Source organism: Gastrolobium bilobum, unplaced genomic scaffold (genome assembly GCF_033153095.1).
Source record: "Gastrolobium bilobum isolate Gb01-03AN ecotype WA unplaced genomic scaffold, APGP_CSIRO_Gbil_v1 utg81619, whole genome shotgun sequence".
NCBI classification, from domain to species: domain Eukaryota; kingdom Viridiplantae; phylum Streptophyta; class Magnoliopsida; order Fabales; family Fabaceae; genus Gastrolobium; species Gastrolobium bilobum.
In genome coordinates this window covers 44942-63415 of record NW_026898886.1, presented here as the reverse complement: position 1 = coordinate 63415, position 18474 = coordinate 44942, and the positions used below count along the sequence as shown (strand labels likewise).

The window sequence follows — 18474 nt, the reverse complement described above, 5'->3', positions numbered from 1 at the left end:
TATTCAGGCCACTCCGGCTCCTATTGTGGTTGAGGAACCATCTCTACCTCTCCCACCTCCAGTTGCCCGAGTATATGCAGTGACTCAGCAAGAGGCTGAGAGGTCAGCTAGTTTGGTGCGAGGTATGATTTCTATTCGTGATGAAATGCTTAGTGTTTTGTTTGATTCTGGTGCCACGCATTCTTTTATTGCTGATTATGTAGCTGAAGCATTTGGTCTGCATGTGAAAAAAATGAAATGTGAAATTCAAGTATGAAGGCAGGGAATATTCTGCCGACTTTATTGTCTTGCACCTTGCTTCTGTGAATTTAATTCTGGGGATGGATTGGTTGTCCAAGTACTGTGTGAAGATTGACTGCTGCAGTAAAACCATTTCTGTCTCATCTCATGATGAAGAAAGGGAGTCTCCTTATTTGTCTGTACTTCAGGTGGTAAAGGCCTTGAAGGAAGGAGATTCCGGGTATGTTTTATTGGGAGGTCTGGTTGGCGTCAACAAGGAGCCAATTTCTGTTATTCCGATTGTCTCTGAGTTTGAGGATGTCTTTCCGGATGAAATTCCGCACTTTCCTCCAGAGAGGGAAATTGAATTTGCAATTGACTTATTGCCTGGTGTGGGACCTATCTCTCTTGCCCCATACCGGATGTCACCTCTAGAATTATCTGAATTGAAGAAGCAGATTGAAGACTTGTCCAGTAAGAATTTTATCAGACCGAGTGTGTCTCCGTGGGGAGCACCGGTGATCTTTGTTAAGAAGAAGGATGGGTCTATGAGATTATGTACAGACTACCGGCAGTTGAACAAGGTTACTGTTAAGAATAAGTATCCTTTGCCGCGGATAGATGATTTGTTGGATCAGTTGCGGGGTGCGACTGTATTTTCTAAGATTGATCTCCGGTCCGGGTATCATCAGATCCGTGTAAAGCCGGATGACGTTCCGAAGACAGCTTTCAGGTCCCGATATGGACACTATGAGTATCTGGTTATTCCATTTGGGCTTACAAATGCACCAGCCGTTTTCATGAGTTATATGAATCGGATCTTTAAAGCCTATCTGGATCAGTTTGTGGTTGTCTTTATTGATGACATACTGATATATTCGAAGAGTAAAGAAGAGCATTCTGAGCATCTAAAGGTTGTTTTGCAGATTCTGAGAGAGCATCAGTTGTATGCTAAACCGTAAAAGTGTGAATTCTGGCTTTCTGAGATACAATTTCTGGGCCATGTCATCTCATCTGAAGGAGTGGCAGTGGACCCGAGTAAGATTGAAACAGTGTTAGAATGGGAACGTCCTAAAAATATTACAGAGATCAGGAGTTTTCTTGGTTTGGCTGGGTATTATAGGCGTTTTATTGAGGGATTCTCACGGATGGTGTTACCTTTGACACGGTTAACCCGTAAAGGGAACCCATTTGTGTGGACCCAAGAATGTGAAGTGAGCTTTCAAGAGTTGAAAAGGAAGTTGACTACAGCTCCGGTATTGATATTATCGGATCCTACCAGTAAATTTGTGGTGTATTGTGATGCTTCTAAGTTTGGGTTAGGCTGTGTTTTAATGCAATTCCGCCAGGTGGTTGCTTATGCTTCTTGGCAGTTAAAACCGCATGAGGAGAACTATCCGACACACGATCTTGAGTTGGCAGCCGTAGTGTTCGCATTGAAAATCTGGAGACACTTTCTATACGGGGCCGATTTCATTGTCTACAGTGACCACAAAAGTTTGAAATATCTGTTTGATCAGAAAGAGCTGAATATGAGGCAACGCCGATGGGTGAAATTCCTGAAGGATTATGATTTTGAATTGCAATATCACCCCGGTAAGGCCAATGTAGTAGCAGATGCTTTAAGCAGAAAGGCGTTTGGCATGGCCAATTTGATGATTTCTGAGTATAATTTGATTGAGAAATTCAGGGATCTCCACATTCCTGTGAATACAGAGGATGGTCCGCATTTATTGACTACTACGGTAGTCCTGAACTCATTAGTTGAGCGGATTAAAGAAGCTCAATTGCTTGATGAAGAGATTCAGTCTATGAAAGAGCAGGACTTTGTGTCCACAGATAGGTTCGATTTTAAGTTTTACAAAGATCGGATCATTGTTCCGAAGGGTCAAATGGTAGATGAGGTATTGGCTGAGGGCCATATGGGTAAGTACACTATCCATCCTGGTGCTACCAAGATGTACCAAGACTTGAAACGAAATTTCTGGTGGTCGGGAATGAAGAAAGACATTGCTCTGTTTGTGAGTAAGTGTTTGACATGTCAGAAGGTTAAGATTGAGCATCAGAGACCTTCTGGATTACTACAGCCCTTGGATATTCCGGAATGGAAATGGGTCAGTATTTATATGGATTTTGTGGTGGCATTACCGAGAACTCAGGCTGGTTTTGATTCTATCTGGGTAGTTGTTGACAGATTGACAAAGTCTGCACATTTCATACCAGTTAAAACGAGTTTCTCCACAGAGCAGTTGGCTCGGATATATGTAAGAGAGATTGTGAAACTTCATGGTGTTCCTGAAAGTATCATTAGTGATCGGGACCCTAAATTTACTTCTAGACTCTGGGATGCAGTGCAACAGGCCTTCGGTACACAGTTGAGGCTGAGCACGGCTTATCATCCCCAGACTGATGGTCAGACTGAGAGGACTATTCAGACCCTGGAGGACATGTTGAGGGCTTGTGCCTTAGAGCAGGGAAATGCATGGGATAAGTATCTTCCTCTGGTGGAATTTTCCTATAATAATAGTTATCATGCCAGTTTGGGCATGGCTCCCTATGAAGCTTTGTATGGCCGTAGGTGCAGGGCGCCTACGTGTTGGTCAGAAATTGGTGAGAGGCAGTTATTTGGGCCTGATATGGTCCAAGAGACTACCGATCAAATTATGATGATTAAGGATCGATTGAAGAAAGCACAGAGCCGCCAAAAGAGTTATTATGATGCAAAACACTGACCCCTTGAATTTTCTGAAGGGGATCATGTATTTATCCGTTTGTCTCCGACTACGGGTGTTGGGCGTGCTCTAGGAGTGAGGAAGTTGAGTCCTAGGTTCATTGGGCCCTACCAGATTATAAAGAGGGTCGGACCTGTGGCATACCAGCTTGCCTTACCTCCACATTTGTCAAATCTGCATAGTGTTTTTCACATCAGTCAGCTTCGCAAATATGTACCTGATGCATCCCACATTGTACAGCAGGACAATATCGAAGTAAGAAAGGACTTGAAATTTGTTGTGGGACCGTTTAAGGTTCTAGCACGTGATGAAAAAGTGTTGAGAAACAGGACTATTCCCATGATCAAGGTACAATGGGAAGGATTGACTCCTGAGGACGCCACTTGGGAGCGGGAGAATGAAATTCTCCAGCGATATCCTGAGTTTGATGTCAGGTATATGTATATTTGATATTTGATTTTGTGGGCAAAATCCTTAAAAGGTGGGGTGAATATAATGACCCTAACTGGTAAATCTTAGTTAGAGATTTAATTTAAGGATTTAAATGCCATAATTAGATTCAGTGAGCGATTTCGAGTATTTTGACTGTAATCATGACTATGTTATGAACAGTGCGTTCTGCCGGAGAATTTACAGTTTTGTGAATTAACCGGTAGAGCTTAAAATGAGCAAAATAATTTTAGGAACATAATTTGAAAATTCTGATGACAAATATGAGTTCAGAACGAAAAATTGTATAGTCTGGCACTTTCCGTGAAAATCTCGTGAATAGTGTTTCTACCGGGTATTTTGTACTGCTGTTTAAGCAACCGGTAGAGTCCAGAAATAAATAATTGATGAAATAAGAATAAGAAAGTCCAATATATGCCAAGCAAGTCAATATAGGCCCAAGAAAATGATAAGTTTATAAGTTTTAAGTTTCGTAAGTAAATGAAGTACAATTAGTGATGCACAGTGCATTTCGTCAAAAACGGTGCAAAAACCATACTGTGAATTATGAATATTGTTCCTTAGGAAATAAAAATTAATGTAAATGATTTTAGGAAATAAAAATATGTTTGTAGCTTTGAGTTAGTTCCGGGTCAGTCTAAGTGAAAATACGCGAAAGAAAAATATCTGTTAAAAAGTCACATGTGTTATAAAGCCTTGTCACTTTAAAGATCACTATTCACATAAGCTTTCCATTCTTCTCTTTCTTCCAAAACCGATCTGCACTTGGACAAGGGGGGGGCTTAGGGTTTGGTTTTCTTTCTTTGATTTCTACATCATCCATCCACCAAATCCAATGATCCACCACATGAAATTGATTGGAAACCACTCAATGAATCCATCCCACCCATTTATTTGAGCTATCATTGGTTGTGTGAGGAGATATTTTCTTCCCCAAATTCGTGCACTATTCATCAAGAGGGCAAAATGAAGTTTTTGATGGAGATTCTCTTGGTGTAGGTCTTCTAGGCTTTGGGTAGTTGATTTGAGGTAACAAACCTCTATTTACATGATGTTGTTTTGATAATTTAAGTTATAAAATTGTGTATATGCCTTGGGTGGGAAAGCATGATGTGTTAGAATATGCATTGATGAGGAATAATTGATATTTTGATGTATGAAATGAAAAGAAGCTTTGTAAGTATGTAAAAAAATTAGAGAAAAATCATGTATTTCCTCTCTATGTTCGGCCTTTGATAGAGTTAATAGGATTTATTGTGCCAATTTAGTTGATGCTTTAAGAGGGGTTTTATTTGTTCAAGTAAGTAGAATTTGGATGAATTAGTAAGAATATTACATTGGAAAGAAAATCCTTGGAAACATACCTTGATGTTTCGGCCTTGATGTGTTGTGAAGGACTTGGTGTCTAAACTCAAAATAGGAACCTAGTGGATGCATGCCTAGGTGTTTGCAAGTTGTAAGGAAGTAAAGAAAATGTATTGTAAAAGAGATGGATCTTTGGAAATCCCCCTTATAGGATTCGACCTATAGGGTATTTAGGGATATATTTGTACATTTTATTTTAAATAAAATGTGTAGTAATAAATTGTATAAAAGTGATGAGTTTTGAAGAAAAGTAGCATGATTTATGTTGAAAATTCCTAAGGGAATGGTTGATTAAATTAAAGAACACCAACGGTTATAAAGGGGTCTAGACTTGTGTATTGGCATAGGATTGGCAAAAATGCAAAGAAAGGAAAATAAGCGATAAAATGTATGCTTATGAAATAATTATGGTATTGCATCATTTTATTGATGCATTGTAAATTATTCTCTAGGTGTGCCTAGGGATTGAGAAGGATCGGAAATCTCTTGAAGTGATAAAAGTAACTTGTTCCACAAGTAAGCGTATTGGTAAAGCTTCAAGAGGTAAGCTCTATGTTTAAGGAGTCTTTTCCTGCTTGAGTGCTCCACCATGGTTAGTGAACTATGGTTGGACTGTATGACTGTGATTTAGATGCTTTGTATAGATGCATTCATATAGAGTTATTTGATAACATGATATGTTTGCTCTGATATGACTTCTGTAATATGATTTCTGTAACAATCTCTGGCCATTGATTGTATAGTACCCGGATGTCCGCTTTGGGGTCCTCCCTCGGGACTGATGGTGTACGCCTCTGATATGTCTGGTTCCGCTTTGGGGTCCTCCCTCGGGAACACGTGCGTTGATTTCCGCTTGGGGTCCTCCCTTGGGAATGACGGCGCACATCTCTGATATGATATGGATATATGCTCTGTTCTGTTATGATATCTGTTATATGTTGAATTTGTATACTCTGTATCTGACTTTCATGCAGGAGTGAGCCAGGGGTATGGAGAATTCTCTATAAACCTGGAGCTTATTGAGATTTGTAATCTCACCCCTCTTTGGGGACATATTTTCAGGTGCCCAGATTCCCGGTGAGTCCTCACTAGGCAGGGACACGACACGTGGCTGAGGCAGTTGACAGATTGGATTTTGAGTGGTTGTAGGCTACTACCTTTTTGGAGTGTTTGATGTATTTTAGTATTTTCGCATTTGATGGATCATGATATTGATCCTTTATTGTGTATATGGCCTGTATATGTTTTGTACATGTCTGTCGCTTTGATGCATGTACATTTGGGTATTCAGGCACGTTATATGATGAGGTAGTATTCAGATATGTTTACGTGTTGGATTGCATGCTGTTAGATATAGTGGCACTGAGCCAAGTTATGCATGCGCCCATGGATGGGCATTTGATTATATTGTATAAACTGTTTATCAGGAAATGCTTCTGTGAGGGATTGGAAAATCCCCAGTTGTCCGATTTATAGAGGAAACTCTGCCCGATTTTCGTTTACGACGAATGAGAATTTAAAAAGAAAAAGAAAAAGTTAGCTCGTATTTTCAGAAGTTAAGTCTTCCGCTGTTTCTGTTTATATCATGTGTATGTTAATTGAACCGGCTCGAGACGGGGATGTTACACAGAGCAAGCCCAGAACCTCATCCTAACCCATCTGCCACTTCTATTATGCAGAGCAATGGCTTCCAAATATAAAATCAATTCCCAATTGAACATCAAGATGTTACAAAGTCAGTATCCTGATAACTAAATAAAATTATTTGACTAAACTATAGAAATCAGAAGTAAAATGATTAGAAATAGTTTCTAGTGAAATTACAGCCTCAACAAGGTTGAACAATAAAGGGGATAATTCTTACCAAATTTGCTAAAAATTTGTTCCTTATTTTGATTGATGATATCCATTCCTCTTTGATTAAAAATCAGGTAACGATAAAGTCATGCATCAAGCAGAAGTGGTGCCACTGAAAACATGAAATTCAATTATACAGATTTCAGAAAACAAGAAACAAGGATAAGACTGAAAAAAAAGTATAACTACTAGGAAAGGCAAACAACACCAGAATATTGTGGGGGAGGGGGGATATTAATAAAGGAAGAAAGGATTGACACAAGCACACAGTAGCAAGTGGTAAGAAAAATTTCCAACCCATACCAGTAATACCACATTCAGTAATTCAACCACATGTACCTATAAAGGAAAATAATATTGGCTTCCATAAGAATGTCTTGAGCTAAGAAATAAGACAATTAAACCTCACAATTCCATAAATAGGCAAAAATCCATGGCAGTGATGATATTCATTAAAATAACCATAACTTCTTCCTTAGCAATTTTTTTTTCTCTTACTACTTCGGTTATTTGGAGCTGATTCGTTTAAATAACTCTATAAAAAGCTTATAAGCCTTCCAGTTTCCACCAATACCTAGAGGAGTTTTAAAGAAATGTTCAAACTTGCACAGAATAATCAAGATAAAATTTTGCTTAAATGCCAACCAAATAAATTTTTCACAAAATAAGCGTCTAACTCCATAATGCATTGTATCAGAAATTTAAGGCTTATACATATCATCGGGGTTGACATAAGATATACATTCATTAAAAGATTATTCTCTTAAGATAATAAGTAGCAGAATCTAAGTCACATTACTTTCAAGTTTCGACATTAATAGATGAGCACTGAGCAGCCTTGTGAAAACTTACTAGTTAATAAGATGTAGCGTTTGAAATGCATGTTGAGCATAACATCATTTCTGTTACCACAGAGTGATTTTCAAAGGATCCCAATGAAAATAACCCAACCTGGTGGTCAATGCAGTTATTCTGAAAAGACAAACAAACCCTTAAACAAACAGTGGACTAATTGACAGCAGTGAAGTCTTCCAATTTTTGAAGCAATAAATATGATATCATCATATGAATGCAAAATGCTGTATATCGAATTAGAAACCTGAAATATGTTTAGATTTAAGCTCCTTTAACAAAGAACTAAAATCTTCCTTCAAGCTACCTTGTGAAGAATTAGAAACCTGAAGAATCTGTTGTATTAAGTGCCGCCATTCCGAGAAGAGAGAGTTTTCTTTTTGATTCTTCATATTGCAAGTGGAGATTCCCCTTTCAATTTTCAAGTCGCTCCTTTGCTTGGGGGCAATTAAACCCAAATATTATTTTTGATTTAAAAAGTAATTAATTTCCCGAAGATATACTATTAGACCATATAACATTTAATTAATATTATTGAGCTGTAATTATTGTTGTCAAAGTTTTTATGTTTTTATTTACTGAAGTGATGCGTAAAAATTCTCCTTAATAAAAATTCCATGTAAAAGGAGTAAAATGGCAAGTTTATACGTTTTTACTTAAACAAAAAAACTTAACCAGTCTTATACCAAAAAAAAAAAACTGAATCCGGTCAATTTTTTAACTCAAGCCACAAGTTTTTTTTAAAAAAAATCTATTTCTATTTCCTCAAAATCAAAATGCATAGTATCTTTTTCTAGCTATCTTAAAAAAAAAAAAAAAAAAACCTAATGCGAGGTTGTTGTTGCAGAGAAACAAGAGGGTGAAGTCACTGGTGAAAAGTTTGAGTATCAAGTTGGGGTGAATTTTGAATCAATCTATTACGTTTTATTGTAAATGAACTTGATATAGGAGTAAGAGAAAAGGACATTGAGAACATACAAAATGATTTGTTTGATTTGAATCAATTGATATAATTTAGAAGTTATTAAACTTTATTCTTTTAATGTTTTGAAATTTGATTGTAGGAGTTGTTAAACTCTTTTTTATATTTTTGGATTTATGTCTTATATAGTTATATGATTTATATTTTTTTTTTTTGGTAAACATATGATTTATATCTTTTAAATATAAAGTTGTTCATTGAATTTTGAGTAATAATTTATATGATATTTTTATATATATATTATATGTATAATTTTATATCTTAATCATAAGTAATAGAAACTTTATATTTCATGTCATTTTTATGATTTATATTTTATCATCCCTTTTCGTTTTTACATAAAAACTCGATTTTGACACATAGCACGGAGAGACTGTAACATAGAGAGAAACACACACAAATAGTGAAGGCAACACTTTAACAAGGGTTTAAACTCATGTCTGTAAAAATATCCTCGTTAAATAAAGAAAGAAAAAAAACAACAGATTGCATATATTATGTATATGCGTGTGAATTAGAGGTTAAATAATAGGAGTGGGTGATCCAGTGATCCTAATATTATTTGATTTTTACTTTTATACGATAGAGAGTACCAAAATGCTCAACTAGTAAAGTATTTTTTGAAGAGTCGACAATAGTATAGTAGAAAATGATGTTGGCACACATTTCTCTTACACTACTTATCATATTTTTATTGGGGATTACTTTTTTTATGTAGCATACGAGAAGTTCTCTCAAAATAAAGTGGGTCCCATCAAATTTAAAAAAAAAAAAGCATATTTTTCGAAGTGAGAGTAACATGAGAGATCAATCTCATGCAACATAAGAGTATGATTTTCCATTTTTATAATGGGTAATGGAAAAATTATTTGTGCTTAAAAGAATATAAGTGATGTACTTTTAATTTGTTTACTCTATGTACTTCCGGTAATATATAGTTATAATATAAAAAGTTTTTTTTTCTCCTCAGTTACATCATCTCACATGAAAAGTGAAAAAAAAAATCATGTTATAACTATGTACTACTTGAAGTACATAGAGTAAAAAATTAAAAGAACACAACTTATATCCTTTAAAAAAATACACATTAAACTCATAATTTTATATACTGAAAGTGTTATATCATCTTTATCCTTTATATATATATATATATATATATATATATATATATATATATATAAAAGAGTGTATTAAAATGTATATTTTTTAGTTTGTTATTTAAAAAAAAAATATGCAAAAATAATATCACATAGCAGCTTAGCTTATTATGTGAGAAACTTGATCCTAAGATATGTGAGAAACATATCTTCACAGTAATGTTCAAAAGTTAGTTTATTGACACGTTTTAAAGTTCTTAGTTCATAATAATAAGTTATTTTCTACCATTTAATGTGTAAAAGTAGTATGATCCTAACATAATTGGGAGTAAAGGATATGACTCATGATTATCTTTGTTGCTTAACTTTGTGTTATTTTGAAGTTTTTAACAAGTGTGTGTGATTCTTAATTTCCATCACCGAGCTACAACTAATTAGTTTCAAATTATATGGATTATTCTAATTCATCCTTATATATTAAATTAGAGTATTTTCTTAGAATATTTAAATAACATAGTATATTCTCCCATAAAAAATAATCCATGTCCTTTTTTCATTCTCTTTTTTAATTTTTCAATTTAATTTCTTTTAAATTAATTATGTATATGTTTTATAATTTTAAATGTTTTTCTTATCTTATTCTCTTATTTATCATATTCTATATAAATATAAAATTGTTTATGTAATGGATGGGATATTTGCTAGTTGAACCTAATATCTTACAAATCAAATTATCGTTAGAATGATCTAATAATTCTTGTGAGTTATAATCAAATGGTAGTTTTTCTTGATTAAAAAAAGGGTTACATCATTATTCATATGGATTGCATTATATAAGCCCACTAATTTAAGTGATAATTTATGTATCCAAAAAAAAAAAATTAAGTGATCATTTTGTTTGTATTTGGATATATGAGACACTCATTAATGTGGATAATAGTATAATTATATGTCTAACCCATAAGCATATGATGAAAATTAACTAAATCCCCTCACATTCACACAACATATACATAATTAGCTCCATGATTTTCCCCATTGAAAATTGTGAAGAAAAAAAATATGAAGTGCATTGGAAGCCTGAGTAATCTTTCAAATCGAGTGGGATTTTCAGATAAGCACGACAATTTCTATCAGTATCAATCCAATATCATATCTTCGGAAAGTAAACCAATATCTTCATATAATTCTATAATATATATTTTTTCTACCAACTGCATGTCCCATTTTCTTGTCTCCATCTTTGTTCTTCAAATTAAAAATGACACTATCAAACAAAAAATTAGCAACTAAAAGAGAAAGTTTATCATTTAAAAAAAGAATTGCTAAAGTCTCATCTTTTAATTAGAGGAATGAGTTAGATAAAGGAAATAGGTAATTATTTGAATACAATGTATTACATTACTCTAAGCGTGGTATTAAAGCTTACTTGCTACTGTTTAGTTCTGAGGTGAGTAAACAAGAAATGTGACTCCATTGCTTCCTTCAAACCTTTTCTGATGATAAGCAAATAGAAAGCTATCATTTCAACTAATTTTATTTATCAGCTTATAAAAGAAAGAATAATCAGAAAGAGATGTCTAATTTTAAGAAACATCAGGTTCCTAACTTGGTGAAGAAGCAAGTTTCTAACTACATACCACAATTAAAAAGAACCAAGCCTTCTACCTATACACTACTTTTGGAAAGACAAGTGGTTGCAGGGGTGTAAAGACCTTAGAGTTCATGCAATAACGTTTAGGGAGTAACAATTACATACGAAGATTGCTGCTGATTTGGTTACTGAAATAACAAAAATTCTTGTATTTTGTTAAACATCCATTTATTTTTCAATTTATTTTTATTTTTTTTGAAGCATAGTTATTAAGTATTTATGTTATCAAGAAGCACAAGGGGAAATTTTAAACAGAAAAAGATAACTAGAATACAGAACGAAGAACGAAGTTAAATTAAATATTTTGTGTACCGCTACGTGAAGAGGAACCAATTACAGTTTGAACATAACCACAATTACTACAAGGTGCAACAGGCCTTGTCATCTCATTGTAACTTGAACAACTCTTGGTGTAGTTATGACCTCTTCTTACAATTTTCACCGCTACATGTTCCGGCAATCTCAACGTATATTTATCATCACTTTTTCCTCCATTATTATCTCCTCCTCTAATCATAACTATGGAATGCCCCGTTGAGTGTGCCCGTTGCAAGTTCATCATACTCATTGAAACATGCTCATCATCGTGTCTTTGATCATCTTCCCCTTCTTTTACATCAATACACACATCATTCCTTCTCTCTTCCTCTGCATGAAGATAGTCCTCGCCGAGTTCATGAGATTTTCGCGTTTCGTTGGTTGGTGAATCAAGATCCGTACGACAAACAGGGCATGTCTTGTGTGAACTAAGCCAGAGATCAATGCATTCTTGATGGAAGACATGGCAACAAACGGTCAACAACCGCATCATGCTATCTTCTTCGAACTCCAACAAGCAAATGGCGCATTCGAGGCTATACTTCTCTTTGCGAAGATCCTTAACGGAGGCATAGAGAAAGGTTGGGAAGGCTTGTAGCAGAGAAGGATCGAGGCCTCTATAAGGAGATACATTGGGAGAAATATTAACAAGGGTGCCTGAGGTTGATCGTTGAAATGCCCAATTTTGAAAAATGCCAACAAAACAACACCTGCAGAAATATACAATGGTGAAACATATAAAGCAAACAACAACCACAGCGAGTGTAAAGGCTATAAGGGCTGGTGGGGTGCTGTATGTTATAGGTGGTGGGGTTTCAGGAGTATCTGGTTCTGGTGAAGACATGAATGCAAAAGATGATTGCTTCACTAGGTTTGTGGCCAGAGAAGGACTTATTCTGTAATTTTCATCATTGGTTTTTTGCGTGTGGATGAGAGAAGTTTAAGCACAAACTATGTGGGGGCAAATGCAGCAAAGGAAACGATGAGGTAAAGCGGTGAGGATTTTTTTATTTTTATTTTTTTTCCTTTCTTTTTTTCGGTTTTTTGAAGGTGGGATTCGTAGGCATGAGATATGGACAGTCAAGGATTTATGGGTCAATGTGTTCGGCGAGCACTAGATGACAGCACTAGATGTTCCCTTGGTTGCGGGGAGGCATTGGTATTGAGCGAGTCCTTATGAGAAGAACAAGGGCTTATGTCCGAACACTATCTAGGATAAATCTGAATCAATGAAGTGTAGAATATTGTGCGTATATTAAGCTCTTAAATTGTGTATTAATATGTGATTAAAAAAAGATTGTTGTAAGATTTGTGTAAGTCAAAAAGCGTGTGGGAATGGATAGACTCCACTATTTATTACCCCTTTTAGTTTCTTGTTACGCACCCGAGCCGGAGAAAAGGATATGCTTCTTGGAACTTCCCAAGTTCCCATTTTGTTAATTTAAAGTGATCAAAATTTGATCAAGTCCGACCTAGAAAAATCTTTTGGCGTGAGATTAATTTGGAAATCTTTAAGGTATCACAGGGATTTTTCTTGTATAAACACTTCTTAAGATAGGCAGTGCCTTTGAAATTGCTGCACTACAATGAGACTCACTGGAAGTAAGGGGAACAAAAACATAATCTGTCGCAAAACAAGGAATTCAGCAGCTTAAAAGGAACAAAATTTTGTTATTTATGTATCATTATTGTACATTAGAATGTGTTTATCATGTATTAGAATGTAAGAATGGCACAATGCAGAGGAAGAGGCATTTATCTCTAAACCAAACAAAGTGCAACCTTAAAGATCATCAGATAGTTAGCTTTTTCGAGGAAAGAAAAAAGGAGAATGGAATCCTTAAATTAAAAAATAAAAAAAATATCGGCTCTTCTCTTTCTCTTCCAGTAAGAAACATAGATACATTACATTACAACATCCCACCCAAAGATTACATATTAAGTTCCATGGTAATACATGGGAGAATAAAAAGTCCTAATCAGTTATTTCCCCCTTACCAACGCAGGGATTGCAACTCTATTCGATGTCATCAATCCAATCACCATATATCCTACTGATTTTATCTGGACCTTTCCACTTCTGATGAGTTCTCTGTCCTGGCCTCTGAATCACAATGGAAGGCCTTTGTAAAGGAACTCCAATATGATAAACATCAGAATGAGCAACTGGCGTAACTGATGCAACCACATTATCAGCAGGAGTTTTTGAAGGCATTCCTCCCTGTATCGTGTCAGCAGCGGCAGTGTCTCTATTTTCTCCCTCCATTAGCCCACCTCCATATCGGTGCAATTCTGTGGTCATGATATCAGTGCCAAATTTTTTAAGAAAACGGCTTACTAGGTACTATTTTGACAGATAAGCAGAATAAGCCAAAAAATTATTGGTATGGGCCAACAACAGAGAAAATGTTCTCAAATGTAAAACAAGGGGACAAACACCGACACATAGAAAGTGTGAAATAGCATTACAATCACTAATCATGCAGACATTCAAATGATGTAAATGAGCATTTAGAAGTAACAATAAGTATTGCATTCATTGGTTGAATTGTGCATAAAAGACAAAAGTAACATTCAGAAACCCTGGCCTCAACTGACAGTATCTATAACACAACTATGCTGGGTGACAAAAATACCTTAATGAGCTTGACACAGCCTTAGGGAAAGACTTAGAATAATAGAAAAATAGAAAGGGGCAAAAAAGAGCAAATATTCCGACTACTCACACAGATTTTCATTTTCCATGAAACTTTCCTAATTACTTTTAGCATAATCTTGGCTTTTGATTGAGATTGTTACTGTCAGGTTATTTTTTGTTGATTTAAAATAAGAAAGCAACAAAATCAAAATCTTTTGTGCCATGGATTGATGTACCTTGTGAAAGTGACCCCTTTCCAGCATCATGTAAAACCTCTATTACTTTAGTTTTGGGAGTTAATGATAAATTTTTATACAAAATTTTGTTGTTCGGTATCCTTATATTGTTGTTAAGTAAGGTCGAAAATAGGTTGCTAAAAAGAGTTGATTATCAATTGTCATCATTTCTTGTTCCTCAACTAGGTTGTTGATATGCATCGTGAAAGATGCAATTGTTTTAGTTGGAGAGAACCTAATGCTTTAAGGTTTAATCAGCTTCTTATTATATAGGTCTGGCTTTATTTGCAAGTACCTTAAAGAACATATTGTCAGCAGGTGTACGTTCTAACGAAGTTTCATTTCCTTCAATGTTGCTTCTACTGTGTGTAAGCAGTTGCCAAAAAGCACATCAGTGTAAGCTTTGATTAATTCCCTCTAATGATATCTATCTGAGAGCTATAAGGATGTGAGATACCCTCTTTTCATTCCAAGCCCTCTACTTAGGAAGCTAAGCATTTTCTCCTCTCTTTCTCAGACTTGAAGCTGGAGTTTTTCTAAGAAGCAACGAATCAGATAAGGGAACCTAGGATATTGAAGAATACAAGGCATAGGAAAAGTAACATTAAATTCAAAGAAAGAAACAATATGTCAATTTAGGAATACTTAGAAAAGAATGAAATAAGAATTTCCCCTAATTAGACCTTAAAAAGCTTCTCTGCCATATCTATGTTTCATTGGTATGATCTAATGAAACATTGCAAGGATTGCTTAACTGGTCAAGTTGCGATTAGAAAATGAGAAAACAACACGCTTAACGAAACACATACATATCATATGATTATGCCTCTTAGTATCAGACACAGCCCACAACAAACAGACATTTCTAGTGGAGCCCTAATGTTTAAAAACACAAATTCTGGAAATCATAGCTGTAGTAATGAACATAGAAAACAAGAAACCCGATGGATATGCATTACATAAACCAAAGCAATCTATCAGAAATGGTAAGAAAAAAATCTACTGAGAAGTGACTGGCACAACACAAAGTCATTATTATTATACAAGATACAATAACAAACCCCTTCATTATCATACCTGCAGCACCATGAGCAAAATGACACTTGCTCCCGAATGGACAATACCCTGTCATCTCCCACTTATTGCAAATCCTCGTCTTCCAATTCGAAGGCTTGGAATTGGGTCCACTCCCAACAGCAGAACCACCACTACCACCTCCAACTGCACCACCACCACCACCACCTCCTCCATACCCACCAGGGCCTAAGCTTATAGCGACGCTCTCTCGATTCTTGGATTGTTCATCATGAAGAAACGTGCAACTATCCCCATAGGGGCACCCTTCCTCAGTGTAAAACTTCTTGCAATGTCGACCCTTATACGACCTCTGCGTCTCCGCGGAAAACCCCACAGACGGAATCTGAAATTCCTCCATGGGCGGTGGCTGTTCCTCCTCGTTCGCCGCCACGATTTCCTGCCAATTGGGTGGCGGCCGCCGCAGCTCGTCGATGCTATGGGCGAAGTTGCAGTTGGTGACGTAAGGGCACGTGCCCGCACGGAACTTGCAACATAGCTTCGTCTTGAAGAACATCTTCCCAATAGTCTTCGACTTGTTGTTGGACGAAGAAGACAACGTCGTTGCGTCCTGCGAGGTCCTCGATTTCTTCGATTGCCTCTGATCGTAGCTGTTGTTTGAGTTCGAGGGAGCGCCGTCGCCGTCGCCGCCGTTGTTGTTCCAGAATCTGTAATCGTCTTCCGTCGCCCAGACCAATTGGTCGCCGGCGCCGGAAGATGACCAGTTCTCGCCGGCGATTATCTGAACAACGTTTCCGTCTCGGCTATAATCCATCATCGCCCCGAATGCACACAAAATTATGGGGTTGAATGGAATATTGGAAAACCCTAACGACTTCGCACCGAAAGTGAAGATCTTTGGAAAATCTGACAAGTGGGTGGTTTAGTTAGCTGAGAGAGAGAGGGAGAGAGAGAGAGAGAGAGAGAGAGAGAGACACCCACATAGGAGTATCCGAACGCAGAGAGACAAAATCATAAGACGAACAAGAGAGTGAAGAATAAAATAAACAAAACCGAACTTTGAAACAAGGATAAAATTCTAACAGTGCTGGCAGTTTATGCTAGGTAAGTGAAAGTGTGAATGAGGAGCAAGATCTATAACGTATGCTACAGTTTTTTGAGGATCAGACAACGGAATTGGCAAGTGAGTGTGGTTTTAAATTCTAAGGAAGAAGATATCTGAAATCTGATTTGCTTCCATCAAAGGGTACCACAATTATTGCCATTTTAAAATGAGTTCCGAGATTCTCATTCAGCGGATAGATTTTCCCGTGGATGGAATTACTATCTCGAGGGGACACGGACACGACATAATATCCCACATTAATTTTAAAATATATTAGATTTTAACATGTTAAAATATGTTTTGATATTATATAATATTTTAAATTTATGTTGTATATATTATATTTAATATTCAATAATATAACAAAAAAATAAAGCTAAATTTATAATATCCATTAATTTTGCAAAAAATCATAAAATATCCTAAATATTTATAGGGAAAAGTGTTTATCCTTTTAAATGACACAACTTATATCCTTTCACTTTCACAAAGAGGTGAGACCTACACATTTATTTATTTTTTGTCAACTCTCTCCTCATTTATCTATCTCTTTCTCTCTCTTAAAATGACTCAACTTTACGTCCTTTAAAATGATACACACTTTACCCATATTTATATTAAACTCAATAAAATGGTAATCGTAATCCAACGAATATAATAGTTGAAACTCAAAATGCAACGCAATATAATATTTAAATCTTTTTTGAGTCTTTGTAACGAGTATTAGAGTGTTGGGCAGTGTCAGAGTGTCGGTGAGTGTCCGGAAGTGTCGGACACGACACGTCAAAGTTTTTGAAGTGTCGGTGCTTCATAAGATAAGTAACTTCACTCTTTACATTAACCTGTCAATTTGGTAACTAATAATTTAGGGGGACAGTGTATGTAAACTTAAATAAGATATAAAATTGTGTTATTTTAAGTGAGAGAAAGAAATAGATAATGAGAAAGATAGAACAGACAAAAATAAAATAAAAGTATAAGTCTCACCTCTTTATGAGAATAAAATAACACAATTTGAATTATTTAAAAGGACAATTTTTTTCCATAATTTAGTTTAAGGGAATTATGAATATGACTGTTGGGACTTGGGAACTAGGGTTGGCAAAACGGGTCAACCCGGCTCCATCCGGCCCAACCCGCATGCAACCCGAAAAAAACGAGTCGAGTTAGGGTTGACTCGAAAAAAAAACGAGGCAGAAAACCCAACCTAACCCGACCCGAGTCGGGTTAGGGTTGCCTAAAAAATATGGCTAGTGGGTTGACTTGAAAAAATAGCTCCCAAGTTGGCTCGAAAATTGGCTCCCGGGTTGGCTCGAAAATTGCTCACGGGTTGGCTCTTTTTCAGCCTATTTAAATGAACTTGTAGTATAAATGCATTAGCTATGTGTAGGGGTGTTAACGGGTCGAGCCGAACCGAGCTTTGATCTTAACGGGCCAAGCCCGTATTTAAACGTGTCTGACTGGCCTTAGCCTGTTACCTGTTACGAATATAATATTGGCCTGTGGCCTGGTTTATTTACAAAAATAAAAGTCTGTGTGAAGCCTGTCTTAGCCTGTTAGCATGTTAAAGAATAAAAATAAGAGAACAGAATTCCACAAAAAATCAATTTCCAGAAAGAAACCTTAGCTTCCAATTTGCAGCAATAATTTACAAAGTCTACAATAAATAAAAAAAATTAAAGTGAGGGAAGGTAGATAACAGGTTATATTATCTTAGCCCATTATAAAAAAAGTGCCACAAAAATAAAAATAAAATAAAAAATAAATTGACACAAACGAGCAGTGCACAATGGAACGAATGAGTTTTTGTGGGTTTGTTTGTGTGAAGGAAGATGAAGGATAATATAGAACAGCACTAGTAATTTCATAAATATACATAAATTCAATATATATCCAAATAGCATAATATAGAACAAAATCATTCAAAAAGTCTG

The 18474-nt window shown here is 35.8% G+C and overlaps 2 protein-coding genes across 2 annotated transcripts; both read right to left on the bottom strand.

Moving 5' to 3' along the window:
- Positions 1-11503: 11503 nt before the first annotated feature.
- On the bottom strand, positions 11504-12370 carry LOC133285089 (RING-H2 finger protein ATL29-like). The gene has a single exon (XM_061482249.1). The coding sequence runs from the start codon at positions 12368-12370 to the stop codon at positions 11504-11506; it is 867 nt and encodes a 288-aa protein (XP_061338233.1).
- Positions 12371-13283: 913 nt separating this feature from the next.
- Positions 13284-16734, bottom strand: LOC133285085 (zinc finger CCCH domain-containing protein 12-like). Its single transcript, XM_061482246.1, has 2 exons — positions 15478-16734; positions 13284-13818 (listed from the first exon to the last, which is right to left on the bottom strand). Exons 1-2 carry the CDS (start codon positions 16250-16252, stop codon positions 13544-13546), a joined length of 1050 nt encoding a protein of 349 aa, XP_061338230.1. The 5' UTR covers positions 16253-16734; the 3' UTR covers positions 13284-13543.
- Between the last annotated feature and the right edge of the window lie 1740 nt (positions 16735-18474).